Source organism: Bombyx mandarina, chromosome 16, assembly GCF_030267445.1.
Source record: "Bombyx mandarina strain Sakado chromosome 16, ASM3026744v2".
Lineage (NCBI taxonomy): Eukaryota > Metazoa > Arthropoda > Insecta > Lepidoptera > Bombycidae > Bombyx > Bombyx mandarina.
The window spans coordinates 1399386-1419331 of record NC_143222.1 but is presented as its reverse complement, the minus strand read 5'-3'; the positions used below and the strand labels follow the sequence as shown (position 1 = coordinate 1419331).

General features: G+C 45.5%; 1 protein-coding gene across 1 annotated transcript; it reads right to left on the bottom strand.

The window, feature by feature from the left end:
- Positions 1-294: 294 nt before the first annotated feature.
- Positions 295-17053, bottom strand: LOC114244405 (epithelial serine protease-like). Its single transcript, XM_089733830.1, has 8 exons — positions 16976-17053; positions 15644-15689; positions 13582-13750; positions 5975-6141; positions 5452-5553; positions 4603-4748; positions 3009-3117; positions 295-928 (listed from the first exon to the last, which is right to left on the bottom strand). The coding sequence occupies exons 1-8, from the start codon at positions 17024-17026 to the stop codon at positions 690-692; spliced, it is 1029 nt and encodes a 342-aa protein (XP_089589956.1). The 5' UTR covers positions 17027-17053; the 3' UTR covers positions 295-689.
- Between the last annotated feature and the right edge of the window lie 2893 nt (positions 17054-19946).

Sequence of the window (19946 nt, the reverse complement as noted above, 5' to 3'; positions counted from 1 at the left end):
GCTCCAGTAACCACCTAACACCAGGTGGGCTGTGAGCTCGTCTATCCATCTAAGCAATAAAAAAAAAAGAGTATTATTATTTTATAGTGTAAGTTGATGTACAAAATAATATGTGCGTATTGTGTTGCTTTTGTTTTTTTTGTAACTTTGCATTTCTAAATTTCTCTTCTCTGTTCACTTTCTACCTATATGTGATTTTTATTGTGGAAACATATTTGGTTATTGTTTTAGCTATTTTTTTAAATATTATATGTTTGTATTGTACTATTCGTTTCCCAAATAAATAAATAAAAATAAAATAAAATGGATAATTTATTGTGCACTTGTGGTGGTGTGGTATCATATGTACTTTCATAGACGCGAAACAGTTAATAAGGCGCCATTGCTACACGTTTAAACTTGAAGAAACACTACATTGATAAACCAAAACAAGTAACCAAATTCCTCCTCGTGTTCCCCCTAAAAATCTCCCCCCTAAAATGTTTAATGATCACGCAGACAGACAAACAGACCAATGTAACGTCTATAAAGCGTCTATTGGAGAAAAGTGAACGATTGTTGATATAAACAAATACTTATTCAACATTAAAATTCACAAAAATCGAATTATAATTTATATTCCACTAAAATTCTACTAAAAAAATTGTTCAACATTCATCAAAAAGTCAAATGGTTTATGAATATTAATATTAAAAAAGCAGGTTCGAAGTGTCGGTCTCCGGTGACGTGTCGGGTGCTTCTGTTGTGTCGGGCGCTTCTGTTGTGTTGGGTGCTTCTGTAGCAACAGGCGCTTCTGATGTGTCGGGTGCTTCGGTTGTCTCGGGTGCTTCGGTTGTCTCGGGTGCTTCTGGTGTGCTCGGTGTCCAATCGAAATCCAAACCGGTGACCGTCTTAAACCAGTCGAGGTAGTGCCCGGGCCGGATAAAACCTGATAAACCAAACATATATAATAGTTTAGGAACACTACCATTAAATCAATAGATATGGAGTATTAGCTTTTGCCCGCGACTCCGTCCGCGTGGAATAGTTACTTTGGCATAATGCTAAATTTTACCGACCACTTCATTTACGTAGAAAAAGCGAAAATATCTTGAAACATTTTGGTCTCCAAAGCTCCACTTGTATCGGTCTTACTCTTATTTTTAGTGAATACTAGCCGTACTCGCCCGCTTCGCTGGGCATTTAAAATTAACATTATTATTTATTATCATTATTATTATTCCAACACTCACATAAATCTACCTATCCATTCAGTACATGTTTTTTTTTATTGCTTAGATGAGTCGACGAGCTCACAGCCCACCTGATGTTAAGTGGTTACTGGAGCCCATAGACATCTACAACGTAAATGCGCCACGCACCTTGAGATATAAGTTCTATGTAGTCCTCCGAATGAAGAATAAATTCTGAAGTCACCGTGGCCTAAAGGATAAGTAGTCCGGGGCATTCGTATCGAGCGATGCACCGGTCTTCAAATCCCACAGGCGGGTACCAATTTTTCTAATGAAATACGTACTTAACAAATGTTCACGATTGACTTCCACGGTGAAGGAATAACATCGCGTAATAAAAATCAAACCCGCAAAATTTTAATTTGCGTAATTACTGGTGGTAGGACCTCTTGTAAGTCCACACGGGTAGGTACCACCGCCCTGCCTATTTCTGCCGTGAAGCAGTAATGCGTTTCGGTTTGAAGGACGGGGCAGCCGTTGTAACTATACTGAGACCTTATCTCAAGGTGGGTGGCAGCATTTACATTATAGATGTCTATAGGCTCCGGTAATTACTTAACACCAGGTGGACTGTGAGCTTGTCCACCAAGGCATGACAAAAAAAATACCACTTCGAGCAGCCCACTTCCAAATAGGCGCGTAAACACCTCAGCCATTCGCCCCATCGCTCTGTTTGACCAGCTCATACCGTGGGACTCGAAAGTCAAATATCTAGGCATCACCCTCGACAGTGGGATGACATTCCACCCCCACACTAAGTCAGTACGTAATCGAGCCGCGTTCATACTAGGATGCCTCGATCCGATGATTTCCAAGCGAAGTAAATTGTCCCTTCGTAATAAGGTGACACTCTACAAAACTTGCATACGCCCTGTCATGACCTATGCAAGTGTATTGCTTGCTCACGCGGCCCGCACTAACTTGCAACCTTTTCAAATCATACAATCCCGTTTTTGCAGGATAGCCATCGGATCACCGTGGTACGTAAAGATCGTGGATCTATCTCCACGACGACATAGACCTCGAGTCCATCAGTAAGTATCTACAGTCGGCGTAAGTGCGCCATTTTCGAGAAAGTTTACGGTATGCAGCGGCTTGGCTCTGCCCCTGGCATTGCTGAAGTCCATGGGCGACGGTAACCACTCACCATCAGGTGGGCCGTATGCTCGTCTGCCTACAAGGGCAATAAAAAAAAAAAAAAAGTGGCACGACACGAAAACCCTCTCGCCTTGGCCGCCCGTAACTACATTTCCGATCCTGCAGACCAAATGGTAAACAGTCGACGTCACTCTAAACACGTCATTTTGGGTCCTCCCGAATCTCTAACGCAGCAACACCGGTCACCGTTCTCGTCGAACCCGTCGCTTGCAACGAAGGCTAATGTTACGAATACACTAACAGCTCACTGTATGTTTTTTTTATTTTATTTTTATTGTGTAGATGGGTGGACGAGCTCACAGCCCAGGACAGGTGTGGTACTGGAGCCCATAGACATACACAACGTAAATGCGCCACCCACCTTGAGGTATAAGTTCTAAGGTCTCAAGTATAGTTACAACGGCTGCCCCACTCTTCAAACCGAAACGCATTACTGCTTCACAGGAGAAATAGGCAGAGTGGTAGTACCCACCCGCGAGGACTCACAAAAGGTCCTACCACCAGTAAGGAAGTTGTCAAAAGCTGTGAAGAAGTTGTCAAAAATCTTGGGGCCGTAGTGATTCTTGGTCTAATAATCGACTAGTGACGAACGCTGGTTAAGATAAATAAATGCTTTACCTGAAGGTATATCCACGTGGCAGCCTTGGCCGGACACGAACGAAGTGACTCCTACTTGTGTGATTTGGCCGTCTTCATCGATCACTGTCAGAGGACCACCGCTGTCACCCTGTTTAATAGAAAAGGAACAGGTAATAGAAAAGGAAAAGTCAATAATTCATTCAATTCATCATTTTGATCAGTCTTTCACAGCATTAGGCGTTCACGTCCTTACGGATCCATTAGGTCCAACAACTCTTGCATTAGATACCTTCAGCTCTAACACTAGGAGCAGGCTGAGGAGCCCCGGTAACCGTACTCGTCGAACTCGACAAAGAGGTCGACGTGCAACCTAACCCATGCATCAGCTCGCTGAGTTTCTCGCCGGATCTTCTCAGCGGGTCGCGATTCCGATCCGGTAATAAATTCATTCGCGAAGCAGTTGCCCTTGAGTTGTCAGGTCTCCTTCAGGGGCGCTCGGACAGATGTTAGCAAATCCTACCCCTTCTGGCTGAGCCTTTGCTCGCCCACCTGTCCTGGTGAAACTGGAAAGGCTTCCGGGCCACCAGTAAATATTCAATCATAAAAAAAAAACATTAGGCGTTATAAGAAAAACTGACTCTTCTTTTTTTTATAATTTCATTCTACTATTACTTTTAAATTATATCCGCGTCCGTATAACTGGTTATTTTCTTTTATATTTATTTTTTTCGGGCCGGGGTCCGAACCTCCTACCTGGTCCCCGCGCCTAGGGGGCGCGCGGGCTATGGGTGACTTGACGATCTACAGATGTTAGGAGCAGACCGCGGGCCCAAGGAGTTTAGGACCCTACCGCAATAAGCGACTCCCCTGCATTCTTACACCCGATGTCCGATCTCCGTCCGGGGTGAGAACCCGGTCAGAGTAGGGGGGTTCTTATATTATTTCACAGCCATCATCAGGGATTCTTATTATCGTACTCATTTATTGTATAACACTGATGCACAACTCACTGCCACTTTCCCTTGACCGCGCAGACGAAAACGCGGGGAACAGTTCATAATTTAATCATTGTAATTATCTTCCTACCTATCTACTATCAAATAATTTCAAGTAAAAAATATTTATACTTATTTTTTATATAAACAGTACGTTTGTGAGTCGATGAACCAAAAGGTTTGAGAGCCACTGCCCTAGGCGATCAAAATGATATATTGATTTCTAAAATACATTAATTTGTCACTCTGACGCAGTTTCCATCGGCCAGCTCTATCGTCAGTCTCACGACATAAAGTTTCCCATCCCGACTTGCATTTTTTTATTACTTAGATGGGTGGACGAGCTCACAGCCCACCTGGTGTTAAGTGGTTACTGGAGCCCATAGAGATCTACAACGTAAATGCGCCACCCACCTTGAGATATAAGTTCTAAGGTCTCAAGTATAGTTACAACGGCTGCCCCACCCGTCAAACCGAAACGCATTACTGCTTCACGAAATAGGCAGGGTGGTGGTACCTACCCGTGCGGACTAACAAGAGGTTCTACCACCAGTAAGACAGTTGCATATTAAAATGACGTCACAACAGGATGACGTCAGTCTGTTTGCTCTACTACAGAAGAATACGTGAGATCGTACCTGGCAAGTGGACTGCGTAGTGTCGTTGTAGCCAAGCGTGCAAATGGTGGAGGGCTGAATGGTCGGACTGAAGTTGTAGGCCACCATACAACGCAGATTCGATATTCCGTTCAAGAACACCCAGTTCAAGTTCTCCGGAGATGAGCCTGTGCAAATGATAGACTGTGTGCTTAGTACAAGCTTTTTCAACGCTCTCGATAGCATAAAAGTTAACTCAAATTTGTATGCAGTTGGAACAGCGCCTCTAGCGGCAAACGTAGGTAAATGTTCCAACTACATACCAATTTGAGTTAACTTTTACGCTATCGAGAGCGTTGAAAAAACTCGCACTAAGCACACTGGGAGTACTACTGAGAAAATACAAATCTAAAATACTACATAGAGCAAGCAATGTGTGAGGGCCAGGTGATCTTATGTGGCTTGTCCCCGATTAAACCCATCAAAAACGATACCTTGAGATCTAATAGCTTTTACACAAATTTACCGTTCGCAAATAGGGGTTTCCAAGTTTTAAGTAAACGTCAATTATTGAACTTTATGATCATAGCGTCTATGGTCTCACATACTCGAATTAGCTTCTACGACTCACTTTTTATCACCATAGGTCCATCCTGATAACAAAGAGAATGCCAACCTCTTGAAGCACAAGGTTGAAGCCTCTATTGTGTTGTAAAGCGGCGATTCCACCTATAAGAAGTTACCCGCAACGGTTTCGTGGTAGAAGGAGACAGGATGTTGGCACCAAACCACTTAGCCAAAAGGTGCACAATATGCCCAATATACAACCAGTAGTGTTTGTATAAACCGATAAACAAAATACACAATTTTCACAATTAGGAAGATGCTCACCTCCGGTCCAGGTACGGCCCCATCCGCTGGCGACAAGTCTGACATTGTCGTAATTACGATCCTTATCCGCGGATCTCTGCAGTCTGATTGGCTGAATGTAATCTGAGAAAAGAAATCATTTATCAAAACGCAGCCCGCTTCAAAGTGCTTAAGACCAGCTTCAAACATAAGGTATTGGAGTTATCCCAACAAAAGCGCAAAGTGCGGTTCGGCATTTTCAATATTAAGAAGCTATACAGCTGTGTCAAATCCGAACCAGTCAGTACATAGAAATGAAGGATAAAACTAGGTTTAGCGTCATGCTCATTCTCATAATCATCATCCTCCGACCAAATAACTAAATAAGAAAAGTAACATGGGACTCTTTCTGGATCGGTGGTGCGATGACCTCCGAATGGTGATCAGCAAGCGGTGGATGAGGAAGCGAAGACCGAGCCCAGTGGTGATGATTGGGACTATTTCCAGCTGCGGACGACTGTGGGCTGATGATTATGATGATGAAATAACTAAATTAAATACCAACCATTAAACTCTATTTTTCTGCCAAAGTCTATTAGACCAATATCATGAGGCTGCACTACGTTCAAATTTTCGCTGTACTCAGGATAATTTATGTACTTAGTGGTCTCGAAGAGCAAGCCGGGGCGGGTCAGGTTCACTGCTCCAGCTCGGACGATGATTGTTACACGCCTGGGGAAATCATTGATAATCACGAATCAATCACAAGCTGTCATTACAAGTTGTCGTGGCGTAATAGGATAAGATGCAAGTTTAATTGTATCAAACGTTGCGACTACGCTAAAACAAGAAACACGCACTTAGCAAGTGTCCCCGTGGAATAAAAAAACAGTAACAGCTGGTTGTCGTATGCATTGCAAGCCTACACGTGTAAGTGCCGCCATTCCATAGATACAACCCACTGAGTCTCTCGCCGGATCTTATCTGTGGCTCGCGATTCTGATCCGGCGGTAGATTCTGCGAAGCACTGCTCTTGCTAAGGCTAGTGTCAGCAAATTCTCTCAGGCTGAGCCCGTGAGCTCACATACGTGTCCGCGAGAATCTTCAATAGCCCCTTAGGCTGCCAGCTCATAGGTAGGACAAAAAGTGCCCCCATCCCGGCTATTTCTAGCACGAACATTGGTTGTACTATATAAATCGAATAAATAATGTTACCACCTTTTTTCCCTACCTATGCTGATAGCCTTGAGAGGCTATTTCAGCTTTTCCTTGACGTGTACGTGAGCTCACGGTGTTCAAACCGGAGTGTTGCTAACACTGGCCCTAGCAAGAGGAGTGCTTCGCAGAATCTACTACCGGATCGGAAACGCGACCCACTGAGAAGATCCGGCAACAAACTCAGTGGGCTGTGTCTATTGGTTAATTTACTCGTCGATCCCCTTAGTCGCACTCGACGGGTTCGGTGAGGACGGTGACTGGATGTTACCACCAATTACCATGTCGCGCCTTGTTCTATTTATCTAGAGCAGTGTACGGTGAGCAGTGGGGGTAAATACCTAGTCTTGCCATAAATACTGAGACAAAGGAAAAAAAAATTCTATTGCAAATAACATTTATTACTTTTACAGTGCGTTAGTTTAATACATAAATAAAAAACATTTTAAAGTATAAAACATTTAGTTCCGATCGCAACACGGTTGAGCCCGGACGCGTTTTCCCGAGAAATTGTCGCTGCTGTCGCGATTGTGTGTTTGGATTGCACGACATTGTCGTTGACGTTGTTTTGCATTCCGGACGCTCTGTCGCTGGCATCGCGACCTTGAATCAGTAAAGCGTATTTCGTGTTCGTTAGTTTTGCATTCGAAACGACAACCTCACTATCATTTCACTCATCTCATATTATTAAATTTATTTATATTATTCGGCGAGCAAAACAGTCTTTTTAAAGACTAAAACCCCACTGCGATCACCGCTTGTTGTGGCACTCACAACCCAGTGGGGCCCCTACCTTCCCAACTTCCACCCCAATCCCCAGCAGACCGTTCCCACGGCAAAGGCACTCCCCCCCTTGTAGCTGGTAAAGCGCAGGGGGTGAACTCCTACTCAGGGGACTCGCCTTTCGGCGAGTGTGCCTTAAGTCCCGGGGACGCCCCCCCCGGGCACAACAAACAATGGAGGAAGAACTGCTAGGATTCCTAGGGTCACTCGCGGAGAAGTATCCGATACTCTCCAACCTCACGGCCGAATTCGCGGCCTACAGGGCCGCCCGCGCAAGTCCCCCCCCGCCCGCGTCCCTCGCCGCGTCGTTTCGAGCCGCGCAGTCATGCCCCGCCCCCAAATCCAATTCGAGCGCACGTACGCACGTAGCGACTCAGGAAGCGCCTAGCGCCAGCGAGGCGCCTAACGCACCCGCGACGTTTACACCGATCTCGTCCGTCGCGTCGTCAATCGCCAACTCCGGTTCAGACTCCGATACCGGATCGGAGATGGACTTCGAGCCCGCGACGAGCCCGCAGCCCGGAACCTCCGATGGGTTCAAAACCGTCACGCGCGGCAAAAAACGCGCCCGTGCCGTGGAACCGTCCACGGCGCCAAAACAGCCCAAGGGCGCGAACGCGTCGCGTCCTAAAGTCGTGGTCTCACCCGACTCCCCTCGCCGCGCAACTCCGTCGCCGAAACCCGCGCCCGTCAATAAAATCGCCGCGCCCCCGCCCGTAATCCTACGTGAAAAATCCGCGTGGAACCGGGTATCCCAGGCCCTTACGGCCAACAAAATTAACTTCTCCCAAGCGCGTAATCTCGCGCACGGGATACAAATAAAGGTCGCAACGCCGGGCGACCATAGGGCCCTCACTTCTTACCTCCGAAAGGAGAGCATAGGCTACCACACCTATGCACTCCAGGAGGACCGCGAGCTCCGCGTAGTAATACGCGGAGTACCAAAAGAGCTCGACGTCGAGCTAATCAAGGAAGACCTAATCAGGCAAGCGTACCCGATCGTAAGTGTGCACCGTATGCACAGCGGGCGCGACAAATTCGCGTATAACATGGTTCTCGTCGCGTTGGAACCAACCGCCGAAGGCAAACGAATTGCCTCAAGCCTCCGCACCGTTTGCGGTTTATCAGGGGTCACCGTCGAGGCCCCACACAAAAAAGGCACTCCCGGACAGTGCCATAGGTGCCAACTCTATGGCCACTCCGCGCGCAACTGCCACGCGCGTCCGCGGTGCGTAAAGTGCCTCGGTGACCACGCGACAGCCAACTGTTCGCGGGTCAAAGAGACCGCGACCGAACCGCCGAGCTGTGTGCTCTGCCAGAAGCAGGGCCACACAGCCAACTACCGCGGATGCCCCAAGGCCCCGCGGAAGCGTCTGGCCAACGCGCCATCGAAAACCGTCGGCCCAAAGACTTCGGCGCCCCGCGCGCCGAAACCTGCCTTCGTGCCGGCACCGGTGCCCACCGTCTCCGCGTGGGCAAAACCGCTGCCGCTCACGCTGGCAGGAAAACCACCGGCACCCCAGCCCCTGCACGCGCCGCGCCCCGCCCCCGCGCCCGGTCCCGCGCCTCGCCCCGGCCCCGCGCGGCCTGCCGTTAACGATTTCTCGATCGTGCGTGATTATATCGCCGCGATCAACATCGATCACATGCGCTCGTTCGCCGACGCCATGCGCAGGGCGGTCACGGCCGAAGACCGCCTACACGCGACGTTCGACCATATGGACGTCATCGAGTCTGTCCAGCGTACGCTGGGTTAACTACCGGTAACCAATGGCGAACAACGGTAGGGAAAAACCGCGTTCCTTAAAGTTAGCATTCTATAATGCTAACGGACTCGCGCGTCAGCGCGATCAAGTATATGAGTTTCTCCGCGATAATCTCATCGACATCCTTCTGGTGCAGGAGACCTTCCTAAAGCCCTCGCGTCGCGACCCCAAAGTCGCGAATTACGTCATGGTTAGGAATGACAGACTCTCCACCCGCAAGGGCGGGACTGTCATTTACTATAGGAGGGCCCTGCACTGCGTCCCTCTCGATACTCCCTCGCTCTTACATATCGAGGCGTCAGTGTGCCGCATCGCGCTGACGGGACACCAGCCGATCGTCATCGCATCCGTCTATCTCCCCCCTGACAAACCCCTCCTGAGCAGTGACCTCGAGACACTGCTCGGTATGGGGGACGCGGTCATCCTGGCAGGCGATTTAAATTGCCACCACACTAGGTGGAACTGCCATCGCACGAATGTGAACGGTAGGCGTCTCGACGCGTTCATAGACGACCTCACATTCGAAATATTCAACCCCCCGACCCCCACGTGCTATCCGTACAACGCCGCGCGTCGTCCGAGCACAATAGATCTGGCACTGCTGAGGAACGTAACTCTGCGCTTACGCTCCATCGAGGCAATGTCAGAACTCGACTCAGACCACCGACCTGTCGTCATGCAGCTCGGTCGCCCAGTCAACCGCGAACCAGATACGAGGACCATGGTGGATTGGAAGAAGCTGGGCACGTGCTTAGCTGACACCGCTCCACCAATCCTCCCTTGCGGCCCGGATTCAACTCCATCCCCCGAGGATACCGTCGAATCCATAAACATCTTCACTGATCACGTCTCGACGGCGATCATAAGATCTTCTAAGCAAGTCGATGTGGAGGACTGCTTCCACCGCATCAGACTTTCCCCCGATCTTAGGGACCTCGTAAGAGTTAGAAACGCGGCAATCCGGGCCTACGATCGATATCCCACGGATTCAAACCGGACTCGGATGCGTCGCTTACAGCGGGAGGTCAAATCCCGCTTAAGCGACGCCCGAAACGAAAACTGGGATAGTTATTTAGAAGAACTCGCGCCCACCCACCAAGCATACTGGCGACTAGCTAGGACCCTCAAGTCCGAAACTATAGCCACTATGCCGCCTCTCGTACGCCCCTCAGGCCAATCACCGGCTTACGATGACGATGACAAGGCAGAGTTGCTGGCCGATGCACTGCAAGAACAGTGCACCACCAGCACTCAACACGCGGACCCCGAACACACCGAGTTCGTCGACAGGGAGGTCGAGCGCAGAGCTTCCCTGCCGCCCTCGGACGCGTTACCCCCCATTACCACTTCCGAGGTCAAGGAGGCGATCGATAGCCTACAACCACGGAAAGCTCCCGGCTCCGACGGCATCCGCAACCGCGCGCTTAAATTGTTACCAGCCCAACTGATAACGATGTTGGCCACCATACTAAATGCTGCTAGGACGAACTGCATCTTTCCCGCGGCGTGGAAAGAAGCGGACGTTATCGGCATACATAAGCCGGGCAAACCAAAGAACGAAACTGCGAGTTACCGCCCCATCAGTCTCCTCCCGGCGATAGGCAAACTATACGAACGGCTCCTTCGTAAACGCCTCTGGGACTTCGTATCCGCGAATAAAATTCTTATAGACGAGCAGTTTGGATTCCGCGCCAGACACTCGTGCGTCCATCAAGTGCACCGCCTCACGGAGCATATCTTACTAGGGCTGAACAGGCGGAAACCCATTCCGACAGGAGCCCTCTTCTTCGATATAGCGAAGGCGTTCGACAAAGTCTGGCACAACGGTTTGATATACAAACTGTATAACATGGGAGTGCCATACAGACTCGTGCTCATCATACGAGACTACTTGTCGAACCGTTCGTTCCGATATCGAGTCGAGGGAACGCGTTCCCGGCCCCGTCACGTCACAGCCGGAGTCCCGCAAGGCTCCGCCCTCTCCCCGTTACTATTCAGTTTGTATATCAACGATATACCCCGGTCTCCGGAGACCCATCTAGCGCTCTTCGCCGATGACACCGCCATCTACTACTCGTGTAGGAAGAAGGCGTTGCTTCATCGACGACTTCAGACCGCAGCTACCACCATGGGACAGTGGTTCCGGAAGTGGCGCATCGACATCAACCCCACGAAAAGCACAGCGGTGCTCTTCAAAAGGGGTCGCCCTCCGAACACCACGCTGAGCATCCCCCTCCCGACTAGGCGCGTCAACACCTCCGCCCCCGCCGTTCGCCCAATCACGATGTTCGACCAGCCCATACCGTGGGCCCCGAAGGTCAAATATTTAGGCGTCACCCTCGACAGTAGGATGACATTCCGCCCCCACATCAAGACGGTACGCGATCGTGCCGCCTTCATTCTAGGACGTCTCTACCCGATGATATGTAGGCGAAGTAAAATGTCCCTTAGAAATAAGGTGACACTCTACAAAACTTGCATACGCCCCGTCATGACCTATGCAAGTGTAGTGTTCGCTCACGCGGCCCGCATACACTTAAAATCCTTCCAAATCATTCAATCCCGTTTTTGCAGGATAGCCGTCGGAGCCCCGTGGTTCGTCAGGAACGTCGACCTCCATGACGACCTGGACTTAGAGTCCATCAGTAAGTATCTGCAGTCGGCGTCCATGCGCCACTTCGATAAAGCGGCACGACACGAGAACCCTCTCATCGTGGCCGCCGGTAACTACATTCCCGATCCTGCGGACAGAATGGAAAGCAGTCGACGTCGCCCAAAACACGTCATCTCGGATCCTCCCGATCCACTAACGGTGCTTTTAGGTACCTCAAGCACCGGTCACCGTTCTCGTCGAACCCGTCGCTTGCGACGAAGGGCTCGACGAGTAAATTAACTCTCAGACACAGCCCACTGAGTTTCTCGCCGGATCTTCTCAGTGGGTCGCGTTTCCGATCCGGTGGTAGATTCTGCGAAGCACGGCTCTTGCTAGGGTTCGTGTTAGCAACATCGTCAGGTTTGAGCCCCGTGAGCTCACCTACTAAAGTTAGGGTTACGCTGACATAGCCTCTCTAGGCTATCAGCTTAGGTAGGAAAAAAAAAAAAAAAAAAAGTATAAAAAGCTTATTCGAAGTGGTCTCCATTGGCTGCAATACAATTCTTTAAACGTTTAGGCCAGTTATCAATAGAAGCACGCACTCTTTCCATGGGAAAATTTTTCACTGCCAATCGTACGGATTGTTTTAGGGATTCCAAATTATCATGGCGTTTAGAGCAAGCCGTACTCTCTAAAACTGACCATAAATCATAATCCAGCGGATTAAGATCGGGACTAGACGACGGCCAGTCTTCAGCTCTGATGAAGTCCGAAACGTTCGTTTCCAACCAAGACTGCGTAGACCGAGCTTTATGACCTTGTGCCGAGTCTTGCTGGAAGGACCATTCTTGATTATCCACTACCTTCTCAAGAATGGTATCTTGATATACTTGTGCCGATGTTTTGATACCTTTTTCACAAAACTATGGCTCAGTCACTCCTTCATAGCTAATACCCCACCAAACCATCACTGAAGTCGGATAGTGCCCACGTTGCACTCTGTCGACTAATTGAGAAGCTTCCTTAGAGCTTTGAGCATAAATACGGTCATTTTGTTTGTTAAAATGTTGCTCAATTGTAAAAAAATTCTCATCCGTAAACAAAATTCTTCTAAGACCTCCCTTTGCGTACCGCTTCAGTAGTTGTACCACCCTATTCTCTTACCCTATTTTCTTCAGTAGTTTTACCACCCTATTCTCTTTTAAATTATCAGTTAAGAAATGACCAGTACGTCTCTTACAGGCTGAAAGTCCTAAGTCATCTTTTAAAATACGCGACTTGGTTCTAGGTGCTATCTTCATCTCCCGAGATAAAATCTTTTGCTTTCGGACAGGATTTCTTCGAATTCTTTCCCTTACTGCTTTGACCACCTTTTTCGTACGAACACTACGTGGACGGCCAGATCTTTTTCTGTCACAAACACAGGAGGTCTCATTGCACCTATTAATAGCCCGGTACACAAACATTTTACTAATACCAAGCGTATGGAGAGTTTTAAAAATTGCATTTGGCTCCATACCTACTTTGTGTAATGCAATCACAGCGATTCGGTTCTCTTTATCACCCCACTCCATTTTAATATCGTAAAATATTGTACAATGTATTGGCGCCAAAATGAGAAAACTCAATGAGCAATCATATAAAAATGACAGATTCCAAATTCAAATGTAATATTTTGTTTATTTTTAATTGTAACAGTATTTATGGCCAGACTAAGTATAGCCAATGATTGCTGAAATTTCATGAATAAAATGTTCATGAACGAAAAATACCCGTTATAATGTTAACTCTGTAATATTGCTTGGAGATACTCACAAACCGGTGCAGTGAGCAGCTGTAAGCCCCCAGTTGCTATGAATGATGGTGGCTCCGCAGGCGTTGACTCCTCCCACAGTACTGACCATACGAATCGAGAGCTGGTAAGGGAACTGGCCTTCACTCGCCTCCCATCCTGATACAATTCTAGAACCCGGCAGGGAACGGTCTGAAAGTTTTTTTTAAATCTGTAGTCTTTGTTTCCTAACTCCATGCACGTTATATGACTATAGCTCTGTTCAAATTCCACAGTCAGGTACAAACTTTTACTAAAGAATTAAGGATCTACCGCAAAAATTTATACTTTTTCGTATTTAGGTGACCGATAACAACATCTTGTTTTCTTATTTTTGCCGCGAAGTCATGAGGCGTTCCGGTTTGAATAGTAGCCTCATAATCCAATTTCGTAGCAGGATGGTAGTGGTACCTACCCGTTTGGCTTAAAATACGCCCTACCACTAGTTATTTCTACTCATGTTTGAAATATTTTTCGCAGATATACTCGTTTAATATGACGCGGCTACCGTCGTAAACGCTATTCTGGTAATGCCAAGGACAATGCGCTGCCATCCTAGAAGGACACCATTTAAGTCATGCTCGAAGGATATTTCGTAACATATGAGAGAGATCGTGGATGGGAGTTAATTCCAAAGTCTAATAGAATGGTTCGCAAGCAGTACACAGAGATAATCAAAGTCTTTCCGTAGTCCTAGAGGCTGAAGCAGATCGAAACCGAAAGGCAGAGTCAGTAATTCTCTTGTGGATTCACAAAACAGCCGTGCCCAAGTATGATAATTTTTAAAAACAGATTAACAGAATTATGCCCAATTTCCGTTTGATAAAATTCAAATGTATCATGATTAGACATAGATTTAGATAGCTCTCTGATAGCTTTCAGTCGATTTTTTATATATTTGGGTACTCATAATGATTTACGTAACTAATTAGGTGGAAAAACGTTATCTTTTAATGGCTTAGTAATTCTCACGGAAGTTTGTGCTTGTTGATTCGTGCGTGATTATGATGTTCTGCGGCCAATGTTAATAATATAAGAGTTGCAAAATAAAACAATTCCGTACACATAGAGGGCTAGAAGAATCAGAACTGTATTACCTAGCGCTGCCCAAAGACCTGTGTGCTCAGTGGGATTTAATTAAATTCTCGATCGTGTAAAAGCTAATAGAGTTGGGACAGCGCCCCTAGCGGCAAACGAAGGGAAACTGTTCCAACTCCATACAAATTTGAGTCAGCTTTTACGGGATCGGAAAACGTTAAAAAACTCGAACTAAGCACACTATTCGTATTGCTGCTATGTAACGTACAAAAAACCCCATCGCTTTCTTCGTTAGAATAGTCGCTGCCTGTACATAGTACGTTCACTATTGAGGTACTTTTAATTTTCAAACGTTTTACTGGTGGTAGGGCGTTTTATGAGCTAGCATTGGTATGCCGTGAAGCAGTAATGCATTTCGGTTTGAAGGGTGCGGCAGTCATTGTACTGTAATAACTGAGACTTAACTCGTATCTCAAGATGGGTGGCGGCATTTACTCTCGGCTTCGGTGACCACTTAAGACCAGGTGGGCTGTGAGCTCGTCCTCTCGTCTTAGTAATAAATAAATAAAATCAATAATAGTCCTCGACATGTTGTTGTATTATAAAGAATTATCCTTATTAAATTTTAATAATATAATGATTGTTATGAACTAGTGACTTAAACAAATCACGGAATGTGTTCCATTCAGAATATTTTTTTACTGAGAAAGTGTTGATATTAACCATTGGTAATTTTACATAGGAATTTGAAAGTTAGATCTATCAGTTATGCTTGGAAACACACCTTGGGCTATTAATAATAAAAATTTATTCCCTGACCAAGCAAAAATGTCAAATGTCTCTAGCCTCCAACGCTTGGCACAAAGTCGGACTTAAAACCAGCCCATTTGCAAGAATACAAATGTCACATAAATACAAAAGCGGCTATATAGATACACCGTTTATAAAACGGAACACAATAATTCGTGCTTCTCTTAGGAATATGATATGTTTGTGATCGTAACTTACCGCGAGCGATTTCAGGGAAAGTGAAATCGGTGTCGTCGGCGAGCGCCTGAAAGAAACATCGACATAATGTTTATAGAATGCTCTAACATCACGATTTTTAAAACGAAAGCTATTGTTATCACTGGTATTGTTCCGAAATTTGTTGAGAACGAAAAATCAATGACGGGCGGCCGCTTTCCTGTTAGGGTATTCCTTCAGAAATGGTAAGCACTCAAAATTAATTGCTCCTAGTCTCCCTTTCTTTTTTTCTTCACCTTATTCCACTAAGTGGGGTCAGCACAGCAAATGTTTCTCTTTTGCTCTCTTCTATCAGCCGTCAGCTCAACACTCACTCCTCTCTATCTCTCATATCGTCATTCACACACTCCACCCATGTCTTCTTCGGTCGACCTCTTACCCCTTATCTTGCACTACTATTTCCATACATAGTTGATCATAATACAAACTAATTTTGCGGTTTAATCTTATTGCCAATTATATTTCCGACGTTTTAAATGCTTTACATTTTTCGTGGTCACGGTCAGTTATACATAAAATAGTCTTCATTATGTTTACGTCTGGCGGAACCCGGACAAAATACTATTTTAAGTGAGTCATCTATGTATGTTCGAGCTTTACCAAACAGTCGTTAACTCAAAGACCAAGTCGCCAAAGAAACAAATGATAATCTAAAATAACAATAATGTTCTCGTGTAAGTACATCTGAACGACACGTAGTTAGTACATTTTGCTGTACTCGCCAGCCGCAGAGATAATTACTTACAACTGATTATACGGTTGTACATCTGCTTTTGTGCACTGCCTGAATTAAGGCGCACGTAATGATAAAATGTCGGGCCCACTGATATCATAAAATGAACTCCGTCGAGAAAAACACGAGTTAGAAGCTCATATTTTGTAGTTTGGAAATTGAAAATTTTAATACGGAACGCATAACTGAGAGACAGGTAGAATGACATTACCTATTCATGATACCCAAATTAAGATTAACCTAATGTAAAAATTTGTTGAAAAATTGCAAGAATTACAAAAAAAAACCCTCACTGAAACGCCAATAGCCACTGTACCAAGTTTTAACTCTAAAAAAGTACATCCGAGTGCATAGATCACATTCAAAGAAACATACAAACAATTTATAATTTTTTATAAAAAGCGCCCCCAATTTAACTATTCCATTCGATCATGATTATTGAGTGCTATCGGGTTGTTAATTACTAAAATCGACACTCTTGTCATTTTTGAGAACGATTGCAAAACACACGGCCAAAGCATTAACTCTTGATTATTTCAAGACGTAACGATAACTTGTAATGAAGCCAGAAAAAAACCTACCTGACATCCGATGAACGCGACCAGAAATATCACAACAGTCCTGTAAGCCATTTCAGCTACGACTATACTGTTAGTGTCATCGTTTACATTTATGAAAAGTCAGATTTGTTAGATAACTGATTGATAAAGATTATAGAATAATTCCATTAATCCACCTTAATTACGTTTGGGTTTTTTTTTTTGATCATGAGATACTCGAAACAGGATCTGATTTTGTGTGCTTGCTGTCTATTCGTGGAACTTCTAGGGCGAGGTGGTACCTTCAGCAATATAAGGGCCGCTTATTTGAATATTGAAAATTTACAAAAATATTATTTAATTCGATATTACTATCAAGAATTCGTCAGCGATTCTCAGTTCTGTCTTCGGCTCCAACGATTTTCATAAAATTTAGTATACAGGGGATTTCAGGGGCGATAAATCGATCTAGCTACGATTTATTTTCAGAAAATGTTTTTTTATTCGTGTTTTCAATAATCAACTTTATCGATAATCAACTTTATGACTCTTCCCGACATCTATTGTCGAATAATAATACTATTTTTACTGCTTTAAAGACACAACAAGATGGCGTTATAAAAAAAAAGGTGAGCAAGGCTCGGTCATCATCTAGTTTTTTTTTTTTTTTTTTTTTTTTTTATAACAACTGAGAGGCAAACGAGCAAGACGGGTCACCTGATGGTAAGTGATTCACCGCCGCCCACGGTCACCAGCGTTTACGCCAGTGCGTTGCCTACCCTTCAGATAAGAATATGCTCTTTTCTTGAATAACCCAATGTCGCAGTTGTTGGGGAAGACCGCTGATGGCAACGAATTCCAGAGATTTACTGTGCGTGGCAGAAAACTGTTTTTAAAACGCATTGTAGTGGAACGCCAACCATCCAGATGGTGCGGATGATAGTTCCGGCGAGACGATCGGTTGCGAAAATCAGCGGCTTCTATTAAATTGAACAACTCCTCGGAACACTCCCCATTGTAAATTTTGTAAAGTATGCATAGGGAAGATAGATCCCTACGCAGTGCCAAAGGATCTAGCCGATCGGCAAGTACAGGATCGTCGACAATCCGAGATGCCCTACGTTGGATTCGGTCAAAGGGAGATAGCTGATAACCCGGAGCCCCGGCCCAAAGGTGGCAACAATACTCCATGTGAGGCCGCACCTGCGCCTTATACAGCTTAAGGCGGTGAGCCGGCTTGAAGTACTGTTTGGCCCTGTTGAGTACTCCGAGTTTTTTGGAAGCCATTTTAGCCTTGCTCTCCAAATGACCGCCAAACTGGACAACACTCGAAATGTCTACGCCCAGAATGCCCATGTTCGGCTTGGCACAAAGGTGAGTGTTTCCGAAGAGTGGCGATGCGACAAAGGGGGCTTTTTTAGCGGTGAACGCGCAAACTTGAGTCTTAGAAGGGTTAAACTGGACTAGATTTAGTCCCCCCCAATCATTAGTTAGTTATTCATAAACCATTAATTTGACGTTTTAAACTATGAGGCACACAAACGACTAGTTTTTTTCCGCCTGCATATTCGCTGGTATATCTATACCCTATTCACTAGCCTTTTTTTTTCTATTACCTTAGTAATAGAAAAAAAAAAGGGAAAACTTCGTCCACTATCTTAATAGTGGACGAAGTTTTCCCCTTGCTACTATGGCGCCACCCTAATTGGCTTCCTTTCAGAGAACGTTTTTTAATACACTGAGATAGTTAGTACTCTTTAGTTCTAGCCTCCATATACTAAACATACAACTTACGTCATTTGATTTGACTTTGAAATAATTTTGACATAATTATTGAAACTACTAATGTATCTGTGTAAATTATGATTCCTTTCCGTAGTTGTCTAGAATTTGCACTTTAAGTAAAATTAATTAGAACAAATGTAATCTAATTTACATTACATTATCAGATTAGTATTATCTTTTATCAATAAGTAGAATATTAATCGTTAGATTAATCTTTCGACATCAATTTAAATACTTCCTACGATTGTTTCAGGTTGTCGTGCAAATTATGTAAGATTGTAAAATGATTATTTCAGTGATAAGACATTTATATTTGTAAAAATTCAAATCATGATTTTTAGCTTAGAACGTATTGTTACACCGGTAAGAGTAACGCCATTTAGCGCCGAATAGTCAAACGAATATCGAAGGATCTAGTAGCACCTAGAATGCTCGAGAAGTACAACGCCATCTATTGTCAGATAGCGGAAACTACTACTAGAGATGTTTGGAATATTCTCGATAATTCTAGGGATGAGGTATCGACTATAGAAGCGTTGGAGGGATGGCACGCAGTTAGTCAGTAATCGAAACTACTCGAAGCGAAACAGCGAACGGATCACCTGAAGCGAAGTGGAACAAGCGAATTGAGAGTTTTAAAGTGTTTGTTGAGTGTCTCAAGACGAAAGTCTTTAACCAGTGCATGTTGCCAATGATGACACCAAATGGCAACGAGACGTGGTCGCTCACAATGGGCCTTATGAGAAAGCTCAAGGTCACCCAAAGAGCAATGGAAAGGGCTATGCTCGGCGTTTCCCTGCGAGATCAAATCAGAAATGAGGAGATTCGCAGGAAAACCATGGTAACCGACGTAGCCCAAAGGATTGCGACGTTGAAGTGACAGTGGGCAGGACACATTGCTCGTAGAACGGATGGCCGTTGGGGCCAGAAAGTTCTTGAGTGGAGACCGCGTACCGGAAGACGTTGCGTGGGAGGCCTCCCACACGATGGACCGGTCTTTGTGGCGAGACTTGGGGGAGGCCTATGTTCAGCAGTGGACGTCTGTGGGCTGATAAGAAGAAGAAGAAGAAGAGCTCACCTACTCGTCCGGTAACGCTGACATAGCCTCTCAAACCTATCAACATAGGTAGGAAAAAAAACGCAACGGCTATAAAGCGTTTGTGGGGGCAAAATGAATGATTGATGATGATGATGATAATTGATGATGATAAATATTCAACAATTAAAT

Excerpts from the sequence above, each read along its gene's own strand:
- LOC114244405 (XM_089733830.1), bottom strand. The coding sequence starts at position 17,026 with ATGGCTTACAGGACTGTTGTGATATTTCTGGTCGCGTTCATCGGATGT. Across the intron at positions 15,690-16,975 it reads TCGCGTTCATCGGATGTCAG|GCGCTCGCCGACGACACCGA; the intron begins GTAGGTTTTTTT and ends TGTTTCTTTCAG. Across the intron at positions 4,749-5,451 it reads GGGCCGTACCTGGACCGGAG|GCTCATCTCCGGAGAACTTG; the intron begins GTGAGCATCTTC and ends TCATTTGCACAG.